A 21,714-nucleotide genomic window follows, 5' to 3' on the forward strand; every position below is an offset into this window, starting at 1 on the left:
GATCTTATTGTATGTTCTCTTTATTCATTTAGACTCGTCTGTCTGTCCCCATCTCTTAGCCAGAGCCTTCCAATCAATATTTTTCATTTCAGTATTTTAACAAAATACAGATTCTTGTCAACATTTGAATTCTCACAAAATCTGAAAAACACACAGGCAAAAAACAAAACAAAGCCCCAGCAGGGCATCTGAGATCAGTGCATGTACTGCATTGAGACATTACGAAGCCAAATCATTACATCATAAATGCAACAAAAACACACAACAAATGCAATAGAAGGAGCCTCCTCTGAGATGCAGGACTGGGCTGTTTCTCCAGGGAACAGTAACCAAGGTAACGCTTATGTGGAGAAAATCTCCTGGTGGTTATGATCCCCTAAGAAGTGGGGACAACCATTATATATATATTTTTTAAAAGGCTCACACATTTATGCTTACAGTATTGTATAATAAATTCATCACACAAAAAAATGACAAACCGAGTCGTAGACACGTCTGTTTTAAAGTTGAGGTGAGGATAACTGAGTCAATTCTTATAAATTTACCGAAGATTAAAAATAAAATAGTTTAAACTTGAGCCGACCTTTGTCTCAGACACAAATGTGATATCCAGTGTTACCAACACTGGAAATATTATTCTTTAAAGGTGAGATTGACTAATTTACAAATCATCTTGCATCATAAATAACTACTCAATATTATTTCTACATCAGTTAGTCACAATTTCCGCATAATTCATCCCGGTTTTGATGCTCTCAAACACAGCCATAATCATTCTGCGATCTAGACCAGGGATTATCGACGAGATTCAGCCGCGGGATGATTTTTCTCTTGAGCGGGGGAGCCGGTACATAATTACAAATCATTTGTAGACCGCAAGATGCCCAAACAGATATGTTTGACGAAAACATGATCATTTCGAACCTTGCTTACATTTGTATACGATCACGTGTCTCCCTATTATGCGTGATAATACTTTGGAACAGATTTCTTAAATTAAAATCAGCTGGTTGATTTCCTGGTGTTTTTAATATTTTATGTCCCAACAATAAAAAATAAAATTCTCAGAAAACTTGGGGAGGCCAAATAAAACCAGCTACGGGCCAAATTCGTCCCGCTAGTTGGGGAACCCTGCTCTAGACCCCTCCCTGCCCTGTACTGCATAGAAGGCCTATAGATCCTCGTGGCCCCGTGTCTCTGTCCTGACTCCCTGGGCCTGTCTGTCCAGCCAGGCCTTTAGCTGTGGCAGGTGCTGGTCCATCCAGCGGATGTTCTCTTCAATGCTCTCATACGTCTGCTGAATACACCTCAGACCAGAACCTGTCTCCTCAGACAGAGAGTCAAAGAACCACCGAACCTGGGGGGGGAGGAGACATGGGCAGACTGCTTACAATAGATCTTATATACAGCTAAACGTGAGCCTATGAACACGCAGACAGTAATACACTAACAGTAGGGTAGTTATTATGAGGGAAACATTTGAGTGCCTTTTGAATTTTGTAGTTATTACAGCTGACAAAAACTATATAGCTACATAACGTAAGGTAATAGTAGCGGTATTATCAAACACCAGAGTAGACAGACTCTTACCTCGTCCAGCATCTCCCTGGTGGAGTACTGGTTGGTCACACCGGTCACCATGCCTGAGATAGAGTGGGACCCCAGGTCAAACCTACAGGTCAAAAGGTCATGGGGGTTAGGTATACAGACACCTCGAAAAGAAAATGACAACTTTATGCAAATGATCAGCAACGCAACCAAATAATAATCAATCAGAGGGAGGGTTTTGCTAGCTAGTTCTGACACCATGCTGGACAGGCTAACAGCCAACAGCTAGTTCTGACACCATGCTGGACAGGCTAACAGCTAGTTCTGACACCATGCTGGACAGGCTAACAGCCAACAGCTAGTTCTGACACCATGCTGGACAGGCTAACAGCCAACAGCTAGTTCTGACACCATGCTGGACAGGCTGCCAACAGCAGGCTGACACCATGCTGGACAGGCTACAGCTAGTTCTGACACCATGCTGGACAGGCTAACAGCCAACAGCTAGTTCTGACACCATGCTGGACAGGCAGCCAACAGCTACACAGCCAACAGCCAGTTCTGCTGGACACCATGTTCTGACACCATGCTGGACAGGCTAACAGCCAACAGCTAGTTCTGACACCATGCTGGACAGGCTAACAGCCAACAGCTAGTTCTGACACCATGCTGGACAGGCTAACAGCCAACAGCTAGTTTTGACACCATGCTGGACAGGCTAACAGCCAACAGCTAGTTCTGACACCATGCTGGACAGGCTAACAGCCAACAGCTAGTTCTGACACCATGCTGGACAGGCTAACAGCCAACAGCTAATTCTGACACCATGCTGGACAGGCTAACAGCCAACAGCTAGTTCTGACACCATGCTGGACAGGCTAACAGCCAACAGTTCTGCTTTGCATGCTGTTCTGAAGACACACCATGAGGGGAGATCTTGGTGATTCCTTGCTACAAGGTAGTTTCTAGTATAACCACGGCTTAAGATCATCAGACTCACTTCTTCACCAGTGTGTGCCAGTTGTGTCTGAGGAAGTCCCAGGCCAGCTTGTACCCTTTGGGGTTCCTGCTGACAGAGATGACCACATGAGGAAGGTCCTGAGTCTTCATCACCTCGCCCGCAAGACTCTGCTCCATTAACCTGGGGGGGAGAGACACAGGGGGTGTGAGGGAGAGGTCAAACCACCGCATCTGCTATGCAAAGTGGCAGAGCGAAAGCGTTGTTTGTCAGACCAGGAGACATCCCGCAAAACAGTCTTCTCATGAAAACGTAAGCGCCACGTAACGGCGAGACTCTCACGAACACGATGGCGTTCTCCATTTTGCTCTACGACGCCCACAAACCCCCCGGGACTCGTCTGAAGGTAACCCGGTATCAGTTTAAAACATTTATGGAAGTATGAAGGTCGTTTTGAGCCAACATAAAAGGGGTTAAATATGTGATATAGATTTAGGACAGACAATTGAAAACGTTATTCCTTATCTTTATTCTGGACCGTCTGTTTTCCCATTTATGAATGTTATTCAGGGTATTTCTATTGACTATAGTAGTAAAGCCCAAATTCTCATTTTTTTTAATACCTACCGGGGTCCTAAAATTGTAAATCAAATAGCTAAATGATCCATGGTATGACCCCACCTCAAAGGTTTAGACTTTTAGAGGTTTTAATAAAATACAGAGCAGCAAGAAAGCAGAGCAGCAAGTTCTGAGGACTGTAAGCAGGAGAGATAGTTCTGAGGACTGTAAGCAGGAGAGATAGTTCTGAGGACTGTAAGCAGGAGAGATAGTTCTGAGGACTGTAAGCAGGAGAGATAGTTCTGAGGACTGTAAGCAGGAGAGATAGTTCTGAGGACTGTAAGCAGGAGAGATAGTTATGAGGACTGTAAGCAGGAGAGATAGTTCTGAGGTTGTACTAGTTCTGAGGACTGTAAGCATGAGATATAGTTCTGAGGACTGTAAGCAGGAGAGATAGTTCTGAGGACTGTAAGCAGGAGAGATAGTTATGAGGACTGTAAGCAGGAGAGATAGTTCTGAGGACTGTTGTAAGCAGGAGAGATAGTTCTGAGTGCTGTACTAAGCAGGAGAGATAGTTCTGAGGACTGTAAGCAGGAGAGATAGTTCTGAGGACTGTAAGCAGGAGAGATAGTTATGAGGACTGTAAGCAGGAGAGATAGTTATGAGGACTGTAAGCAGGAGAGATAGTTCTGAGGACTGTAAGCAGGAGAGATAGTTCTGAGGACTGTAAGCAGGAGAGATAGTTCTGAGGACTGTAAGCAGGAGAGATAGTTCTGAGGACTGTAAGCAGGAGAGATAGTTCTGTAAGCAGGAGAGATAGTTCTGAGGACTGTAAGCAGGAGAGATAGTTCTGAGGACTGTAAGCAGGAGAGATAGTTCTGAGGACTGTTCTGAGGACTGTAAGCAGGAGAGATAGTTCTGAGGACTGTAAGCAGGAGAGATAGTTCTGAGGACTGTAAGCAGGAGAGATAGTTCTGAGGACTGTAAGCAGGAGAGATAGTTCTGAGGACTGTAAGCAGGAGAGATAGTTCTGAGGACTGTAAGCAGGAGAGATAGTTCTGAGGACTGTAAGCAGGAGAGATAGTTCTGAGGACTGTAAGCAGGAGAGATAGTTCTGAGGAGGAGAGATAGTTCTGAGGACTGTAAGCAGGAGAGATAGTTCTGAGGACTGTAAGCAGGAGAGATAGTTATGAGGACTGTAAGCAGGAGAGATAGTTCTGAGGACTGTAAGCAGGAGAGATAGTTCTGAGGACTGTAAGCAGGAGAGATAGTTATGAGGACTGTAAGCAGGAGAGATAGTTATGAGGACTGTAAGCAGGAGAGATAGTTCTGAGGACTGTAAGCAGGAGAGATAGTTATGAGGACTGTAAGCAGGAGAGATAGTTATGAGGACTGTAAGCAGGAGAGATAGTTAGTTATGAGGACTGTAAGCAGGAGAGATAGTTATGAGGACTGTAAGCAGGAGAGATAGTTCTGAGACTAGTTTATGAGGACTGTAAGCAGGAGGATAGTTATGAGGACTGTAAGCAGGAGAGATAGTTATGAGGACTGTAAGCAGGAGAGATAGTTATGAGGACTGTAAGCAGGAGAGATAGTTCTGAGGACTGTAAGCAGGAGAGATAGTTAGCAGGAGAGATAGTTATGAGGACTGTAAGCAGGAGAGATAGTTATGAGGACTGTAAGCAGGAGAGATAGTTATGAGGACTGTAAGCAGGAGAGATAGTTATGAGGACTGTAAGCAGGAGAGATAGTTCTGAGGACTGATAGTTATGAGGACTGTAAGCAGGAGAGATAGTTCTGAGGACTGTAAGCAGGAGAGATAGTTATGAGGACTGTAAGCAGGAGAGATAGTTCTGAGGACTGTAAGCAGGAGAGATAGTTCTGAGGACTGTAAGCAGGAGAGATAGTTCTGAGGACTGTAAGCAGGAGAGATAGTTCTGAGGACTGTAAGCAGGAGAGATAGTTATGAGCAGGACTGTAAGAGGAGAGATAGTTCTGAGGACTGTAAGCAGGAGAGATAGTTATGAGGTTGTAAGCAGGAGAGATAGTTATGAGGACTGTAAGTAGTTCTGAGGACTGTAAGAGAGATAGTTCTGAGGACTGTAAGCAGGAGAGATAGTTATGAGGACTGTAAGCAGGAGAGATAGTTATGAGGACTGTAGGAGAGATAGTTCTGAAGCAGAGAGATAGTTATGTGTAAGCAGGAGAGATAGTTATGAGTGATGTAAGCAGGAGAGATAGTTATGAGGACTGTAAGCAGGAGAGATAGTTATGAGGACTGTAAGCAGGAGAGATAGTTCTGAGGACTGTAAGCAGGAGAGATAGTTCTGAGGACTGTAAGCAGGAGAGATAGTTCTGAGGACTGTAAGCAGGAGAGATAGTTCTGAGGACTGTAAGCAGGAGAGATAGTTATGAGTGATGTAAGCAGGAGAGATAGTTATGAGTGATGTAAGCAAGAGCGATAGTTCTGAGTGATGTAAGCAGGAGAGAGTTCTGAGTGCTGTAAGAGGGAGAGATAGTTCTGAGGACTGTAAGCAGGAGAGATAGTTCTGAGTGCTGTAAGAGGGAGAGATAGTTATGAGTGTTGTAAGCAGGATAGATCGTTCTGAGTGCTGTAAGCAGGAGAGATAGTTCTGAGTGCTGTAAGCAGGAGAGATAGTTCTGAGTGATGTAAGCAGGAGAGATAGTTCTGAGTGTTGTAAGCGGGAGAGATAGTTATGAGTGTTGTAAGCGGGAGAGATAGTTCTGAGTGCTGTAAGCGGGAGAGATAGTTCTGAGTGATGTAAGCAGGAGAGATAGTTATGAGTTTTGTAAGCAGGAGAGATAGTTCTGAGTGATGTAAGCAGGAGAGATAGTTCTGAGTGATGTAAGCAGGAGAGATAGTTCTGAGTGATGTAAGCAGGAGAGATAGTTCTGAGTGCTGTAAGCAGGAGAGATAGTTCTGAGTGATGTAAGCAGGAGAGATAGTTCTGAGTGATGTAAGCAGGAGAGAGTTCTGAGTGCTGTAAGAGGGAGAGATAGTTCTGAGTGCTGTAAGCAGGAGAGATAGTTCTGAGTGCTGTAAGAGGGAGAGATAGTTATGAGTGTTGTAAGCAGGAGAGATAGTTCTGAGTGCTGTAAGCAGGAGAGATAGTTCTGAGTGATGTAAGCAGGAGAGATAGTTCTGAGTGATGTAAGCAGGAGAGATAGTTCTGAGTGTTGTAAGCGGGAGAGATAGTTATGAGTGTTGTAAGCGGGAGAGATAGTTCTGAGTAAGTAGTTCTGAGTGCTGTAAGAGGAGAGATAGTTCTGCGGGAGAGATAGTTCTGAGTGATGTAAGCAGGAGAGATAGTTCTGAGTGTTCTGATGTAAGCAGGAGAGATAGTTCTGAGTGTTGTAAGCAGGAGAGATAGTTCTGAGTGCTTCTGAGAGATAGTTCTGAGTGATGTAAGCAGGAGAGATAGTTCTGAGTGATGTAAGCAGGAGAGATAGTTCTGAGTGCTGTTCTGAGTGCTGTAAGATAGTTATGAGGAGAGATAGTTCTGAGTGATGTAAGCAGGAGAGATAGTTCTGAGTGATGTAAGCAGGAGAGATAGTTCTGAGTGCTGTAAGCAGGAGAGATAGTTCTGAGGACTGTAAGCAGGAGAGATAGTTCTGAGTGCTGTAAGAGGAGAGATAGTTCTGATGAGTGGTGTAGTGATGTAAGCAGGAGAGATAGTTATGAGTGATGTTAGTTCTGAGTGCTGTAAGCAGGAGAGATAGTTCTGAGTGCTGTAAGCAGGAGAGATAGTTCTGAGTGCTGTAAGCAGGGAGAGATAGTTCTGAGTGATGTAAGCTAGTTCTGAGAGATAGTTCTGAGTGCTGTAAGCAGGAGAGATAGTTCTGAGTGCTGTAAGCAGGAGAGATAGTTCTGAGTGATGTAAGCAGGAGAGATAGTTCTGAGTGATGTAAGCAGGAGAGATAGTTCTGAGTGCTGTAAGAGGGAGAGATAGTTCTGAGGAGAGATAGTTCTGAGTGCTGTAAGCAGGAGAGATAGTTCTGAGTGAAGCAGGAGAGATAGTTCTGTGAGCAGGAGAGATAGTTCTGAGTGATCAGGAGAGATAGTTCTGAGTGATGTAAGCAGGAGAGATAGTTAAGCAGGGAGAGATGTTCTGAGTGTTAAGCAGGAGAGATAGTCCTGAGTGCTGTAAGCAGGAGAGATAGTTCTGAGTGATGTAAGCAGGAGAGATAGTTCTGAGTGCTGTAAGCAGGAGAGATAGTTATGAGTGTTGTAAGCAGGAGAGATAGTTCTGAGTGATGTAAGCAGAGAGAGTTCTGAGGAGAGATAGTTCTGAGTGATGTAAGCAGGAGAGATAGTTCTGAGTGATGTAAGCAGGAGAGATAGTTCTGAGTGATGTAAGCAGGAGAGATAGTTCTGAGTGCTGTAAGAGGAGAGATAGTTCTGAGTGCTGTAAGCAGGAGAGATAGTTCTGAGTGCTGTAAGCAGGAGAGATGTTCTGAGTGATGTAAGTAGGAGAGATAGTTCTGAGTGCTGTAAGCAGGAGAGATAGTTCTGAGTGCTGTAAGCAGGAGAGATAGTTCTGAGTGATGTAAGCAGGAGAGATAGTTCTGAGTGTTGTAAGCGGGAGAGATAGTTCTGAGTGCTGTAAGCGGGAGAGATAGTTCTGAGTTCTGAGTAGTTCTGTGTAAGCAGGAGAGATAGTTCTGAGTGATGTAAGCAGGAGAGATAGTTCTGAGTGATGTAAGCAGGAGAGATAGTTCTGAGTGATGTAAGCAGGAGAGATAGTTCTGAGTGATGTAAGCAGGAGAGATAGTTCTGAGTGCTGTAAGCAGGAGAGATAGTTCTGAGTGCTGTAAGCAGGAGAGATAGTTCTGAGTGCTGTAAGCAGGAGAGATAGTTCTGAGTGATGTAAGTAGGAGAGATAGTTCTGAGTGCTGTAAGCAGGAGAGATAGTTCTGAGTGCTGTAAGCAGGAGAGATAGTTCTGAGTGATGTAAGCAGGAGAGATAGTTCTGAGTGATGTAAGCAGGAGAGAGTTCTGAGTGCTGTAAGAGGGAGAGATAGTTCTGAGGACTGTAAGCAGGAGAGATAGTTCTGAGTGCTGTAAGAGGGAGAGATAGTTCTGAGGACTGTAAGCAGGAGAGATAGTTCTGAGTGCTCTAAGCAGGAGAGATAGTTCTGAGTGCTGTAAGCAGGAGAGATAGTTCTGAGTGCTGTAAGCAGGAGAGATAGTCCTGAGTGCTGTAAGCAGGAGAGATAGTTCTGAGTGCTGTAAGCAGGAGAGATAGTTCTGAGTGCTGTAAGCAGGAGAGATAGTTCTGAGTGCTGTAAGCAGGAGAGATAGTTCTGAGTGCTGTAAGCAGGAGAGATAGTTCTGAGTGCTGTAAGCAGGAGAGATAGTTCTGAGTGCTGTAAGCAGGAGAGATAGTTCTGAGTGCTCTAAGCAGGAGAGATAGTTCTGAGGCGTTCTTCATGTTAACCCACCGCTTTAGCTTGTGTTGCAGAGGGCTGATGGACAGGGCAGACTTGATGCGGCTCTTGACAGATGTGTGCTGCGAATGGCGGTACTTCTCAAAGAGGAAATCCCACCCCTCGGGGTCACGAGCACCAATGGCAAACACCGCCAAGCTGACATCACTGGGGAGACTGGGGAAGAAGAGAGAGAGAGAGAGGGGGTTGTCCCAATACTCTAGCATGCTCTCCTTCTTTTATCTCTTTACCTTCAGGACAAAAAAAATATGTTTATTTTCATTGAATTGAATGGTTTGACCTCTGACCTCATGTTGCCGTCGGAGGCCCTCCACTTGTTGAAGAGGTGTGTGGCGGTAGCGACACAGGGGGGATGGTTCCTGACAGAACCGAACAGCAGCAGGTAGCTCCTTAGAACCCTCTGGGAAACAGAGCCCTCGTCACTCCACGTCTGACGGTCTATCAAACCCCGGAACAGCTCCACGATGTAGCCCTGACGAACAGATATTATATCTCTATTCAATCAAACGTATTGATAAAGACCTTTTTACATCAACAGTTGTCACAAACTCTAGTCCCCGAAGAGCAAGCAGAAGCACAGTGACAAAAGCTCAGTCAAAAAACTCTGGAAGAAAGAAACCTGAAGAGGAACCAGACTCTTACCTTCATCTGGTTCTCCAGACCCTCCATGTCTCTCTTCTCCATCAGTTTGTAGAGAGGGACCAGCTCCCCCAGACCCTGGGTGACAGGCATGATGTCTGTCTCCTTGGACAGATACAGAGACAGGTCCAAGGCTGTGTCCAGTCCTACCTTACCAACACTACAATGGAGAAAGGGGACATGGTGTTAGGGACAGATACTGGAAGGTCCAAGGAGTCCTAACCAACACTACAAAGGAGGGGGACATGGGACAGGTCCAAGGGCTGTGTCCAGTCCTACCTTACCAACACTACAAAGGAGAAAGGGGACATGGTGTTAGGGACAGATACTGGGACAGGTCCAAGGGCTGTGTCCAGTCCTACCTTACCAACACTACAATGGAGAAAGGGGACATGGTGTTAGGGACAGATACTGGGACAGATACAGAGACAGGTCCAAGGCTGGAGAAAGGGGACATGGTGTTAGGGACCAGTCCTGTGTCCTTACCAACACTACAATGGAGAAAGGGGACATGGTGTTAGGGACAGATACTGGGACAGGTCCAAGGCTGTGTCCAGTCCTACCTTACCAACACTACAATGGAGAAAGGGGACATGGTGTTAGGGACAGATACTGGGACAGGTCCAAGGGCTGTGTCCAGTCCTACCTTACCAACACTACAATGGAGAAAGGGGACATGGTGTTAGGGACAGATACTGGGACAGATACAGAGACAGGTCCAAGGCTGTGTCCAGTCCTACCTTACCAACACTACAATGGAGAAAGGGGAAATGGTGTTAGGGACAGATACTGGGACAGATACAGAGACAGGTCCAAGGCTGTGTCCAGTCCTACCTTACCAACACTACAATGGAGAAAGGGGACATGGTGTTAGGGACAGATACTGGGACAGGTCCAAGGCTGTGTCCAGTCCTACATTACCAACACTACAATGGAGAAAGGGGACATGGTGTTAGGGACAGATACTGGGACAGATACAGAGACAGGTCCAAGGCTGTGTCCAGTCCTACCTTACCAACACTACAATGGAGAAAGGGGAAATGGTGTTAGGGACAGATACTGGGACAGATGAGACAGGTCAAGGCTGTGTCCAGTCCTACCTTACCAACACTACAATGGAGAAAGGGGACATGGTGTTAGGGACAGATACTGGGACAGGTCCAAGGCTGTGTCCAGTCCTACATTACCAACACTACAATGGAGAAAGGGGACATGGTGTTAGGGACAGATACTAGGACAGATACTGGGACAGATACAGAGACAGGTCCAAGGCTGTGTCCAGTCCTACCTTACCAACACTACAATGGAGAAAGGGGAAATGGTGTTAGGGACAGATACTGGGACAGATACAGAGACAGGTCCAAGGCTGTGTCCAGTCCTACCTTACCAACACTACAATGGAGAAAGGGGACATGGTGTTAGGGACAGATACTGGGACAGGTCCAAGGCTGTGTCCAGTCCTACATTACCAACACTACAATGGAGAAAGGGGACATGGTGTTAGGGACAGATACTGGGACAGGTCCCAGGGCTGTGTCCAGTCCTACCTTACCAACACTACAAAGGAGAAAGGGGACATGGTGTTAGGGACAGATACAGAGACAGGTCCAAGGCTGTGTCCAGTCCTACCTTACCAACACTACAATGGAGAAAGGGACATGGTATTAGGGACAGATACTGGGACAGGTTCAGGGCTGTGTCCTGTCCTACCTTACCCACTCTGGGGGACACAGAAAAGATCACTCAACCCACTCACATGAAGATATTTGAATACGTACAAAGTCTAACCGAACTAATTTAAAAACATTTTAAATACGTACCACTAGGGCTGTCATGAAATTGTCAACCTGTAGCTGTCATGCAAACTGTCATGCATCATTGGACTAGCCTACAAGCCACTGATGCGGATCTTTGGAACATCTACAGTACATTTTAAAAAGTCTAATAAACCCATTCAATATAGCCTACACCATCACAATAAACCACTATTTAAAATGTTTCAAAAGAAGAGAATACATACTCTGAGTTGTCCTTATGTTAGGTCCTGATCTGGCTATGCCATATGGCTGTGGGTTACACTAGTTCATTTAGCAGACAAGATTTGCTTATAATTTCCATTATTTTATAGTAAGAATAACACAATTGAACAAAGCTGAATAAAATAGAAAGGATATTTTCCCCCAAACTATTTCCGAGGCAGTGCACAGCACACATGTGACTATTCTGTGTTGAGCGGATAAAGTGATCATGTTGAAACACGTTCTCCTATATGCTCACAGTTATAATGTAACTTTAGTTGTGATACAAACCCTTCGGCTGTTGTTTTGATCTATAATACAAGGCTGCATGATGCCACTCTAATTTAAAAAATAAATCAAAAAGTCTCATGAAAGGCTCTTCTCTGTTTCTTACGTAGGCTGCACACACTCCATCAGTCTCTCATTCACACACACACCGAGGTTACGTTTTAATATGCCAGGTAGGCTGCACACACTACATCAGTCTCTCATTCAACAAGAGGTTACCCGCGGTTACGTATTGAATATGCCAGGTAGGCTGCACACACTCCATCAGTCTCTCATTCAACAAGAGGTTACCCGCGGTTACGTATTGAATATGCCAGGTAGGCTGCACACAATCCATCAGTCTTTCATTCAACAAGAGGTTACCCGCGGTTACGTTTTGAATATGCCAGGTAGGCTGCACACACTCCATCAGTCTCTCATTCAACAAGAGGTTACCCGCGGTTACGTTTTAATATGCCAGGTAGGCTGCACACACTCCATCAGTCTCTCATTCAACAAGAGGTTACCCGCGGTTACGTTTTGAATATGCCAGGTAGGCTGCACACACTCCATCAGTCTCTCATTCAACAAGAGGTTACCCGCAGTTACGTTTTGAATATGCCAGGTAGGCTGCACACACTCCATCAGTCTCTCATTCAACAAGAGGTTACCCGCGGTTACATTTTGAATATGCCAGGTAGGCTGCACACACTCCATCAGTCTCTCATTCAACAAGAGGTTACCCGCGGTTACGTATTGAATATGCCAGGTAGGCTGCACACACTCCATCAGTCTTTCATTCAACAAGAGGTTACCCGCAGTTACGTTTTGAATATGCCAGGTAGGCTGCACACACTCCATCAGTCTCTCATTCAACAAGAGGTTACCCGCGGTTACATTTTGAATATGCCAGGTAGGCTGCACACACTCCATCAGTCTCTCATTCAACAAGAGGTTACCCGCGGTTACGTTTTAATATGCCAGGTAGGCTGCACACACTCCATCAGTCTCTCATTCAACAAGAGGTTACCCGCGGTTACGTTTTGAATATGCCAGGTAGGCTGCACACACTCCATCAGTCTCTCATTCAACAAGAGGTTACCCGCGGTTACGTTTTGAATATGCCAGGTAGGCTGCACACACTCCATCAGTCTCTCATTCAACAAGAGGTTACCCGCGGTTACGTTTTGAATATGCCAGGTAGGCTGCACACACTCCATCAGTCTCTCATTCAACAAGAGGTTACATTTACATTACATTTACATTTAAGTCATTTAGCAGACGCTCTTATCCAGAGCGACTTACAAGTTGGTGCATTCACCTTATGACATCCAGTGGAACAGCCACTTTACAATAGTGCATCTAAATCTTTTAAGGGGGGTGAGAAGGATTACTTTATCCTATCCTAGGTATTCCTTAAAGAGGTGGGGTTTCAGGTGTCTCCGGAAGGTGGTGATTGACTCCGCTGTCCTGGCGTCGTGAGGGCGTTTGTTCCACCATTGGGGGGCCAGAGCAGCGAACAGTTTTGACTGGGCTGAGCGGGAACTGTACTTCCTCAGTGGTAGGGAGGCGAACAGGCCAGAGGTGGATGAACGCAGTGCCCTTGTTTGGGTGTAGGGCCTGATCAGAGCATGGAGGTACTGAGGTGCCATTCCCCTCACAGCTCCGTAGGCAAGCACCATGGTCTTGTAGCGGATGCGAGCTTCAACTGGAAGCCAGTGGAGAGAGCGGAGGAGCGGGGTGACGTGAGAGAACTTGGGAAGGTTGAACACCAGACGGGCTGCGGCGTTCTGGATGAGTTGTAGGGGTTTAATGGCACAGGCAGGGAGCCCAGCCAACTGCGAGTTGCAGTAATCCAGACGGGAGATGACAAGTGCCTGGATTAGGACCTGCGCCGCTTCCTGTGTGAGGCAGGGTCGTACTCTGCGGATGTTGTAGAGCATGAACCTACAGGAACGGGCCACCGCCTTGATGTTATTTGAGAACGACAGGGTGTTGTCCAGGATCACGCCAAGGTTCTTAGCGCTCTGGGAGGAGGACACAATGGAGTTGTCAACCGTGATGGCGAGATCATGGAACGGGCAGTCCTTCCCCGGGAGGAAGAGCAGCTCTGTCTTGCCGAGGTTCAGCTTGAGGTGGTGATCCGTCATCCACACTGATATGTCTGCCAGACACCCGGTTACGGTTTTAATATGCTAGGTAGGCTACACACACACACCGCGGTTATGTTTTGAATATGCCAGGTAGGATACACAGGTTGTAAAGCAGATTAAATGTGCTTCATGTTAAGAATTGAACAATAAATATAGCAGTGTTAGAAAGTGGGACCTCTTTTAAATAGTGGCACGTCAAAACTACAAAGCTGTAGGCTATGTGCTTTCCAACCCTGTTCCGACTCTGTAGGCTATGTGCTCTCCAACCCTGTTCCGACTCTGTAGGCTATGTGCTCTCCAACCCTGTTCCAGGGGTCCTATGCCTATAGGCTATGCTTAGAATTATTTGGCCACTTTAGTTGTGATACAAACCTTATCAAAACATATAGGTCTATGGGCTAGGATACATCGTGATGCCTGCGACTATAATATGCATGCGCTGTTTCTTGCCTTAGACTGTTCACACTGGGCATTGGTTCATTCCCTGCATCAACCAGCTATGAGGAGCTGGCTCTCGCTATGCAACAGTCTGCTCAAACTGAATGCCAGGGCCGTCATGTAGAGTTTGATTAGATTCTCGATAGTATTTGGATTGATTACAGGGAAAATAGAGCGCCGAGTATCAGGCCGTTAGCGACTGGCCGTTAGCAAGTTTGGTAGGCTACTAACGACCATCAGCGGCATCAGAGTGCAATTTTGGAGTTAGTTACCGTGACTCAACGGCCATGTGGAATGTGACTGCGGTCATGATTCGTGACTGCCGGGTGTGGCGGTGTTAGGAAAATTATGATTAAATGACTGAACAAATCGTTTTAAATGGAACTGTAACTAAGTAAACTTATACTCTGTTTTATTATATCTGATTAACACTATGAGTTCATAAGAAGGGATTGTGTGACACGGACAAGGAGTAATTAAAGTTAATGAACACCATTCCAACTAGGCAGAAACGAATGGTTTGTGGATTAAGTAAGCAGATAAGGTAGTTAACCTATGGTTGAAACGACGAAACTGAGCTCTGGGGTGTTTTAGATAAGACAGTGAGTGCATTCCTAGGTTTTCTGTTAATTACAACTGTCAGCTAAGTGGTGATCGATAATGTTGAGGGTCAAAAGTTAACTCAGTTGTGTTGTGTGTCCTGTGTATGTGCTGGGGGGGTCAGAATGAACTCAGAATGAACTTTTAAAGTTCCCTTTGACCCAGTCTGGAGGAGGAGATTCATTTTAGAAGCAATGAAATGACGTCATGTTATTGTATATAAACTGTTGCTCGTGGTAACGTGGCAGCGCGCTCCGAGAATAAATTCTGTTACCTATTATTGATAAGACTGGTCTCCGTCTATTTTATGCAAACAAGAATCTTACAAATTCTCATAAAATAGATTAAGGGAATTCAATTAATGAAAACACATTGGTATATTTAAATTACAGTAACAGGCGGTAATACGGTCGCCGTAACAACCCTGCGTACCTTTGCCCATTCTAACCAATCAAGACATTTTTTTTAAAATGTGGAAGAGTTTGTTTAAATAAAATTCGAGTAACTCTCTTAAACACAACAATTTGACATACATAAATACACTGAACAAAAATATAAACGCAACATGTATAGTGTTGGTCCCATGTTTCATGAGCTGAATTAAAAGATCCCAGAAATGATCCATTACGCACAAAAAGCTTAATTCTCTCAAATGTTGTGCACACATTAGTTTACATCCCTGTTAGTGAGCATTTCTCCTTTGCCAAGATCATTCATCCATCTGACAGGTGTGGCATATCAAGAAGCTGATGAAACACCATGATCATTATACATGGACAATAAAAGGCCACTCTAAAATGCGCAGATTTGTCACATAACACAATGACACAGATCTCTCAAGTTTTGAGAGAGCGTGCAATTGACATGCTGACTGCATGAATTTCCACCAAAGCTTTTGCCAGATAATTGAATGTTCATTTCTCTACAATAAGCCACCTCCAATGTTGTTTTAGAGAATTTGGTAGTACGTCCAACCAGCCTCACAACCTCAGACCACGTGTAACCACACCGGCCCAGGGCCTCCACATACAGCTTTTTCACCTGCGGGATCGTCTGAGACCAGCCCCCCGGACAGCTGATGAAACTGAGGACTATTTCTGTCTGTAATAAAGCCCTTTTGTGAGGAAAAACTCATTCCCATTGGCTGGGCCTGGCTCTCAAGTGGGTGGGCCTATGCCCTTCCAGGCCCACCCATGGCTGCGCCCCTGCCCAGTCATGTGAAATACATATATTAGGGCCTAATACATTTATTTCAATTAACTGATTTCCTTATATGAACTGCAACTCAGTAAAATCGTTGAAATTGTTGAATGTTGCATTTATATTTTTGAGCAGTATACATAAAAAACAACATTGAAAAAAACAACATTTTACAATATTATACACCATGTTGACAGACTGACCTGACCAATTGGAAGGCATTGTTTATGAGGGAGGCGCGGTCGTTGGAGCTCAGAGCCCTGTGATTGGTCAGCAGCAGGGAGGTCAGAGAACGCCAGCCTTCCCCCTCGTAATGGACCATGTAGTAACCACTCATATCCACGTTAAACTTGACCCACTCCACCTCCTCTGGTAGGTACAGCACGTCTAGAGGGGGACGTAGTTAGTTAGTATACTGTAACTACGTATACTGTTACCAGGCGAGACTAATGCTAGAACTGTTAGGTCACAAACCCAAGACAGAGACGCCTACCTGTCCTGGTCTTGAGCAGGAAGCGATGCACTGTGCTGGAGCTGCTGGTGATGTAGGTCAGAGGAACCTGCCACAGGAAGCTGCATGTGGAGGGGGGGTTCAGGAGTTAATATTGAATGACAAACACCTGAATTACCAAGCCTGAACTACCATCTCTACAAAGGAAATGAAACTATGATGTTTCCTGGATATCTAGTTCCAACTGCACAGTCAAAGAGGGTTCAAATCCTCCCTACTGACATCTGACACATTCTCTCTCACTGCCCTCGGACACATTCTCTCTCACTGCCCTCACACATTCTCTCTCACTGCCCTCGGACACATTTTCTCTCACTGCCCTCGGACACATTCTCGCCCTCGACACATTCTCACTCCCTCGGACACATGCCCTCGGACACATTCTCTCTCACTGCCCTCGGACACATTCTCTCTCACTGCCCTCGGACACATTCTCTCCCACTGCCCTCGGACACATTCTCTCTCACTGCCCTGCCCTCACTGGACACATTCTCTCTCACTGCCCTCGGACACATTCTCTCACATTCTCTCTCACTGCCCTCGGACACATTCTCTCTCACATTCTCTCTCACTGCCCTCGGACACATTCTCTCTCACTGGACACACATTCTTCTTCTCTCACTGCCCTCGGACACATTCTCTCTCACATTCTCTCTCACTGCCCTCGGACACATTCTCTCTCACTGCCCTCGGACACATTTTCTCTCACTTCTCTCACTGCCCTCGGACACATTCTCTCTCACTGCCCTCGGACACATTTTCTCACATTCTCACTGCCCTCGGACACATTCTCTCTCACTGCCCTCGGACACATTCTCTCTCACTGCCCTCGGACACATTCTCTCTCACTGCCCTCGGACACATTCTCTCTCACTGCCCTCGGACACATTCTCTCTCACTGCCCTCGGACACATTCTCTCTCACTGCCCTCGGACACATTCTCTCTCACTGCCCTCGGACACATTCTCTCTCACTGCCCTCGGACACATTCTCTCTCACTGCCCTCGGACACATTCTCTCTCACATTCTCTCTCACTGCCCTCGGACACATTCTCTCTCACTGCCCTCGGACACATTTTCTCTCACATTCTCTCTCACTGCCCTCGGACACATTCTCTCTCACTGCCCTCGGACACATTCTCTCTCACTGCCCTCGGACACATTCTCTCTCACTGCCCTCGGACACATTCTCTCTCACTGCCCTCGGACACATTCTCTCTCACTGCCCTCGGACACATTCTCTCACTGCCCTCGGACACATTCTCTCTCACTGCCCTCGGACACATTCTCTCTCACTGCCCTCGGACACATTCTCTCTCACTGCCCTCGGACACATTCTCTCTCACATTCTCTCTCACTGCCCTCGGACACATTCTCTCTCACATTCTCTCTCACTGCCCTCGGACACATTCTCTCTCACTGCCCTCGGACACATTTTCTCTCACATTCTCTCTCACTGCCCTCGGACACATTCTCTCTCACTGCCCTCGGACACATTCTCTCTCACTGCCCTCGGACACATTCTCTCTCACTGCCCTCGGACACATTCTCTCTCACTGCCCTCGGACACATTCTCTCTCACTGCCCTCGGACACATTCTCTCTCACTGCCCTCGGACACATTCTCTCTCACTGCCCTCGGACACATTCTCTCTCACTGCCCTCGGACACATTCTCTCTCACTGCCCTCGGACACATTCTCTCTCACTGACATCTGTTCAATAAAACCAGGAAATGGGACTGGGAATTATCTTACCCGTGTGTCTGTGAGGGATCGTCGGTCTTGAGGTATCTCTCCTGGCTGAGTCTGACCTGGCGACCCCTGACCTCTACAGTGACCAGGGGAAACCCCTCCTGCAGCGTCCACGTGTCCATGATGGCCCTCACATCCAGCTGATCGCCTGAGTACCACTTCTACAACACAAACACACACGCTCAGACACAGTCACCTGAGTACCACTTCTACAACACAAACACACACGCTCAGACACAGTCAACTGAGTACCACTTCTACAACACAAACACACACGCTCAGACACAGTCACCTGAGTACCACTTCTACAACACAAACACACACGCTCAGACACAGTCACCTGAGTACCACTTCTACAACACAAACACACACGCTCAGACACAGTCACCTGAGTACCACTTCTACAACACAAACACACAGACACAGTCACCTGAGTACCACTTCTACAAACACACACGCTCAGACACAGTCACCTGAGTACCACTTCTACAACACAAACACACACGCTCAGACACAGTCAACTGAGTACCACTTCTACAACACAAACACACAGACACAGTCATCTGAGTACCACTTCTACAACACAAACACACAGACACAGTCACCTGAGTACCACTTCTACAACAAACACACAGACACAGTCACCTGAGTACCACTTCTACAACACAAACACACACGCACAGACACAGTCACCTGAGTACCACTTCTACAACACAAACACACAGACACAGTCAACTGAGTACCACTTCTACAAACACACACGCTCAGACACAGTCACCTGAGTACCACTTCTACAACACACACGCTCAGACACAGTCACCTGAGTACCACTTCTACAACACAAACACACAGACACAGTCACCTGAGTACCACTTCTACAAACACACACGCTCAGACACAGTCACCTGAGTACCACTTCAAACACACACGCTACAACACAAACACACACAAACACACAGACACAGTCACCTGAGTACCACTTCTACAACACAAACACACATGCTCAGACACAGTCACCTGAGTACCACTTCTACAACACAAACACACACGCTCAGACACAGTCAACTGAGTACCACTTCTACAACACAAACACACAGACACAGTCACCTGAGTACCACTTCTACAACACAAACACACAGACAGTCACCTGAGTACCACTTCTACAACAAACACACAGACACAGTCACCTGAGTACCACTTCTACAACACAAACACACACGCACAGACACAGTCACCTGAGTACCACTTCTACAACACAAACACACAGACACAGTCAACTGAGTACCACTTCTACAAACACACACGCTCAGACACAGTCACCTGAGTACCACTTCTACAACACACACGCTCAGACACAGTCACCTGAGTACCACTTCTACAACACAAACACACAGACACCTGAGTACCACTTCTACAAACACACACGCTCAGACACAGTCACCTGAGTACCACTTCTACAAACACACGCTCAGACACAGTCACCTGAGTACCACTTCTACAACACAAACACACAGACACAGTCACCTGAGTACCACTTCTACAACACAAACACACAGACACAGTCAACTGAGTACCACTTCTACAACACAAACACACACGCTCAGACACAGTCAACTGAGTACCACTTCTACAACACAAACACACAGACACAGTCACCTGAGTACCACTTCTACAACACAAACACACACGCTCAGACACAGTCAACTGAGTACCACTTCTACAACACAAACACACAGACACAGTCACCTGAGTACCACTTCTACAACACAAACACACAGACAGTCACCTGAGTACCACTTCTACAACAAACACACAGACACAGTCACCTGAGTACCACTTCTACAACACAAACGCACAGACACAGTCACCTGAGTACCACTTCTACAACACAAACACACAGACACAGTCAACTGAGTACCACTTCTACAAACACACACGCTCAGACACAGTCACCTGAGTACCACTTCTACAACACACACGCTCAGACACAGTCACCTGAGTACCACTTCTACAACACAAACACACAGACACAGTCACCTGAGTACCACTTCTACAAACACACACGCTCAGACACAGTCACCTGAGTACCACTTCTACAAACACACACGCTCAGACACAGTCACCTGAGTACCACTTCTACAACACAAACACACAGACACAGTCACCTGAGTACCACTTCTACAACACAAACACACATGCTCAGACACATTCACCTGAGTACCACTTCTACAACACAAACACACACGCTCAGACACAGTCAACTGAGTACCACTTCTACAACACAAACACACAGACACAGTCACCTGAGTACCACTTCTACAACACAAACACACAGACACAGTCACCTGAGTACCACTTCTACAACAAACACACAGACACAGTCACCTGAGTACCACTTCTACAACACAAACACACACGCACAGACACAGTCACCTGAGTACCACTTCTACAACACAAACACACACGCTCAGACACAGTCAACTGAGTACCACTTCTACAACACAAACACACAGACACAGTCACCTGAGTACCACTTCTACAACACAAACACACAGACAGTCACCTGAGTACCACTTCTACAACAAACACACAGACACAGTCACCTGAGTACCACTTCTACAACACAAACACACACGCACAGACACAGTCACCTGAGTACCACTTCTACAACACAAACACACAGACACAGTCAACTGAGTACCACTTCTACAAACACACACGCTCAGACACAGTCACCTGAGTACCACTTCTACAACACACACGCTCAGACACAGTCACCTGAATACCACTTCTACAACACAAACACACAGACACAGTCACCTGAGTACCACTTCTACAACACAAACAAACACACACGCACAGACACAGTCAACTGAGTACCACTTCTACAACACAAACACACACGCTCAGACACAGTCAACTGAGTACCACTTCTACAACACAAACACACAGACACAGTCACCTGAGTACCACTTCTACAACACACATGCACAGAGACAGTCACCTGAGTACCACTTCTACAGCAAGCCAGGAAGGACACATTACCCCACAAGGACATGAACACCACAAGACATTAACTGTTATAGTGTGTTGACTGTTGTAGTGTGTTGACTGATAAAGTGTGTTGACAGTTACATTGTGTTGACTGTTAGTGTGTTGACTGTGACAGTGTGTACTGTTACAGTGTGTTGACAGTTACAGTGTGTTGACTGTTAGTGTGTTGACTGTGACAGTGTGTACTGTTACAGTGTGTTGACTGTTACATTGTGTTGACAGTTAGTGTGTTGACTGTAACAGTGTGTACTGTTACAGTGTGTTGACAGTTACAGTGTGTTGACTGTTGGTGTTGACTTTGACAGTGTGTACTGTTACAGTGTGTTGACTGTTACATTGTGTTGACAGTTAGTGTGTTGACTGTGACAGTGTGTACTGTTACAGTGTGTTGACTGTTAGGGTGTACTGTTACAGTGTGTTGACTGCTACATTGTGTTGACAGTTAGTGTGTTGACTGTACCAGTATTTTGACTGTTAGTGTTGACTGTGAAAGTGTGTTGACTGTTAGTGTGTACTGTTACAGTGTGTTGACAGTTACAGTGTGTTGAC

General features: G+C 46.0%; 1 protein-coding gene across 1 annotated transcript in view; it reads right to left on the bottom strand.

Annotated features, from left to right (window-relative positions):
• Positions 1-2: 2 nt before the first annotated feature.
• erap1b (endoplasmic reticulum aminopeptidase 1b) overlaps positions 3-21,714 on the bottom strand; it is a 36,146-nt gene continuing 14,434 nt past the window's right edge. The window contains exons 12-20 of the mRNA XM_065026865.1: positions 18,115-18,272; positions 16,342-16,421; positions 16,052-16,235; positions 9,176-9,332; positions 8,821-9,005; positions 8,528-8,689; positions 2,549-2,689; positions 1,591-1,672; positions 3-1,357 (exon numbers count right to left, since the gene is read on the bottom strand). Of these exons, the coding sequence (XP_064882937.1) occupies positions 1,172-1,357; positions 1,591-1,672; positions 2,549-2,689; positions 8,528-8,689; positions 8,821-9,005; positions 9,176-9,332; positions 16,052-16,235; positions 16,342-16,421; positions 18,115-18,272 (1,335 nt within the window). The 3' untranslated portion in view covers positions 3-1,171. The remainder of the gene's footprint in view (positions 1,358-1,590; positions 1,673-2,548; positions 2,690-8,527; positions 8,690-8,820; positions 9,006-9,175; positions 9,333-16,051; positions 16,236-16,341; positions 16,422-18,114; positions 18,273-21,714) is intronic.

This window comes from Oncorhynchus nerka, linkage group LG13 (genome assembly GCF_034236695.1).
Source record: "Oncorhynchus nerka isolate Pitt River linkage group LG13, Oner_Uvic_2.0, whole genome shotgun sequence".
Classification (NCBI taxonomy): domain Eukaryota; kingdom Metazoa; phylum Chordata; class Actinopteri; order Salmoniformes; family Salmonidae; genus Oncorhynchus; species Oncorhynchus nerka.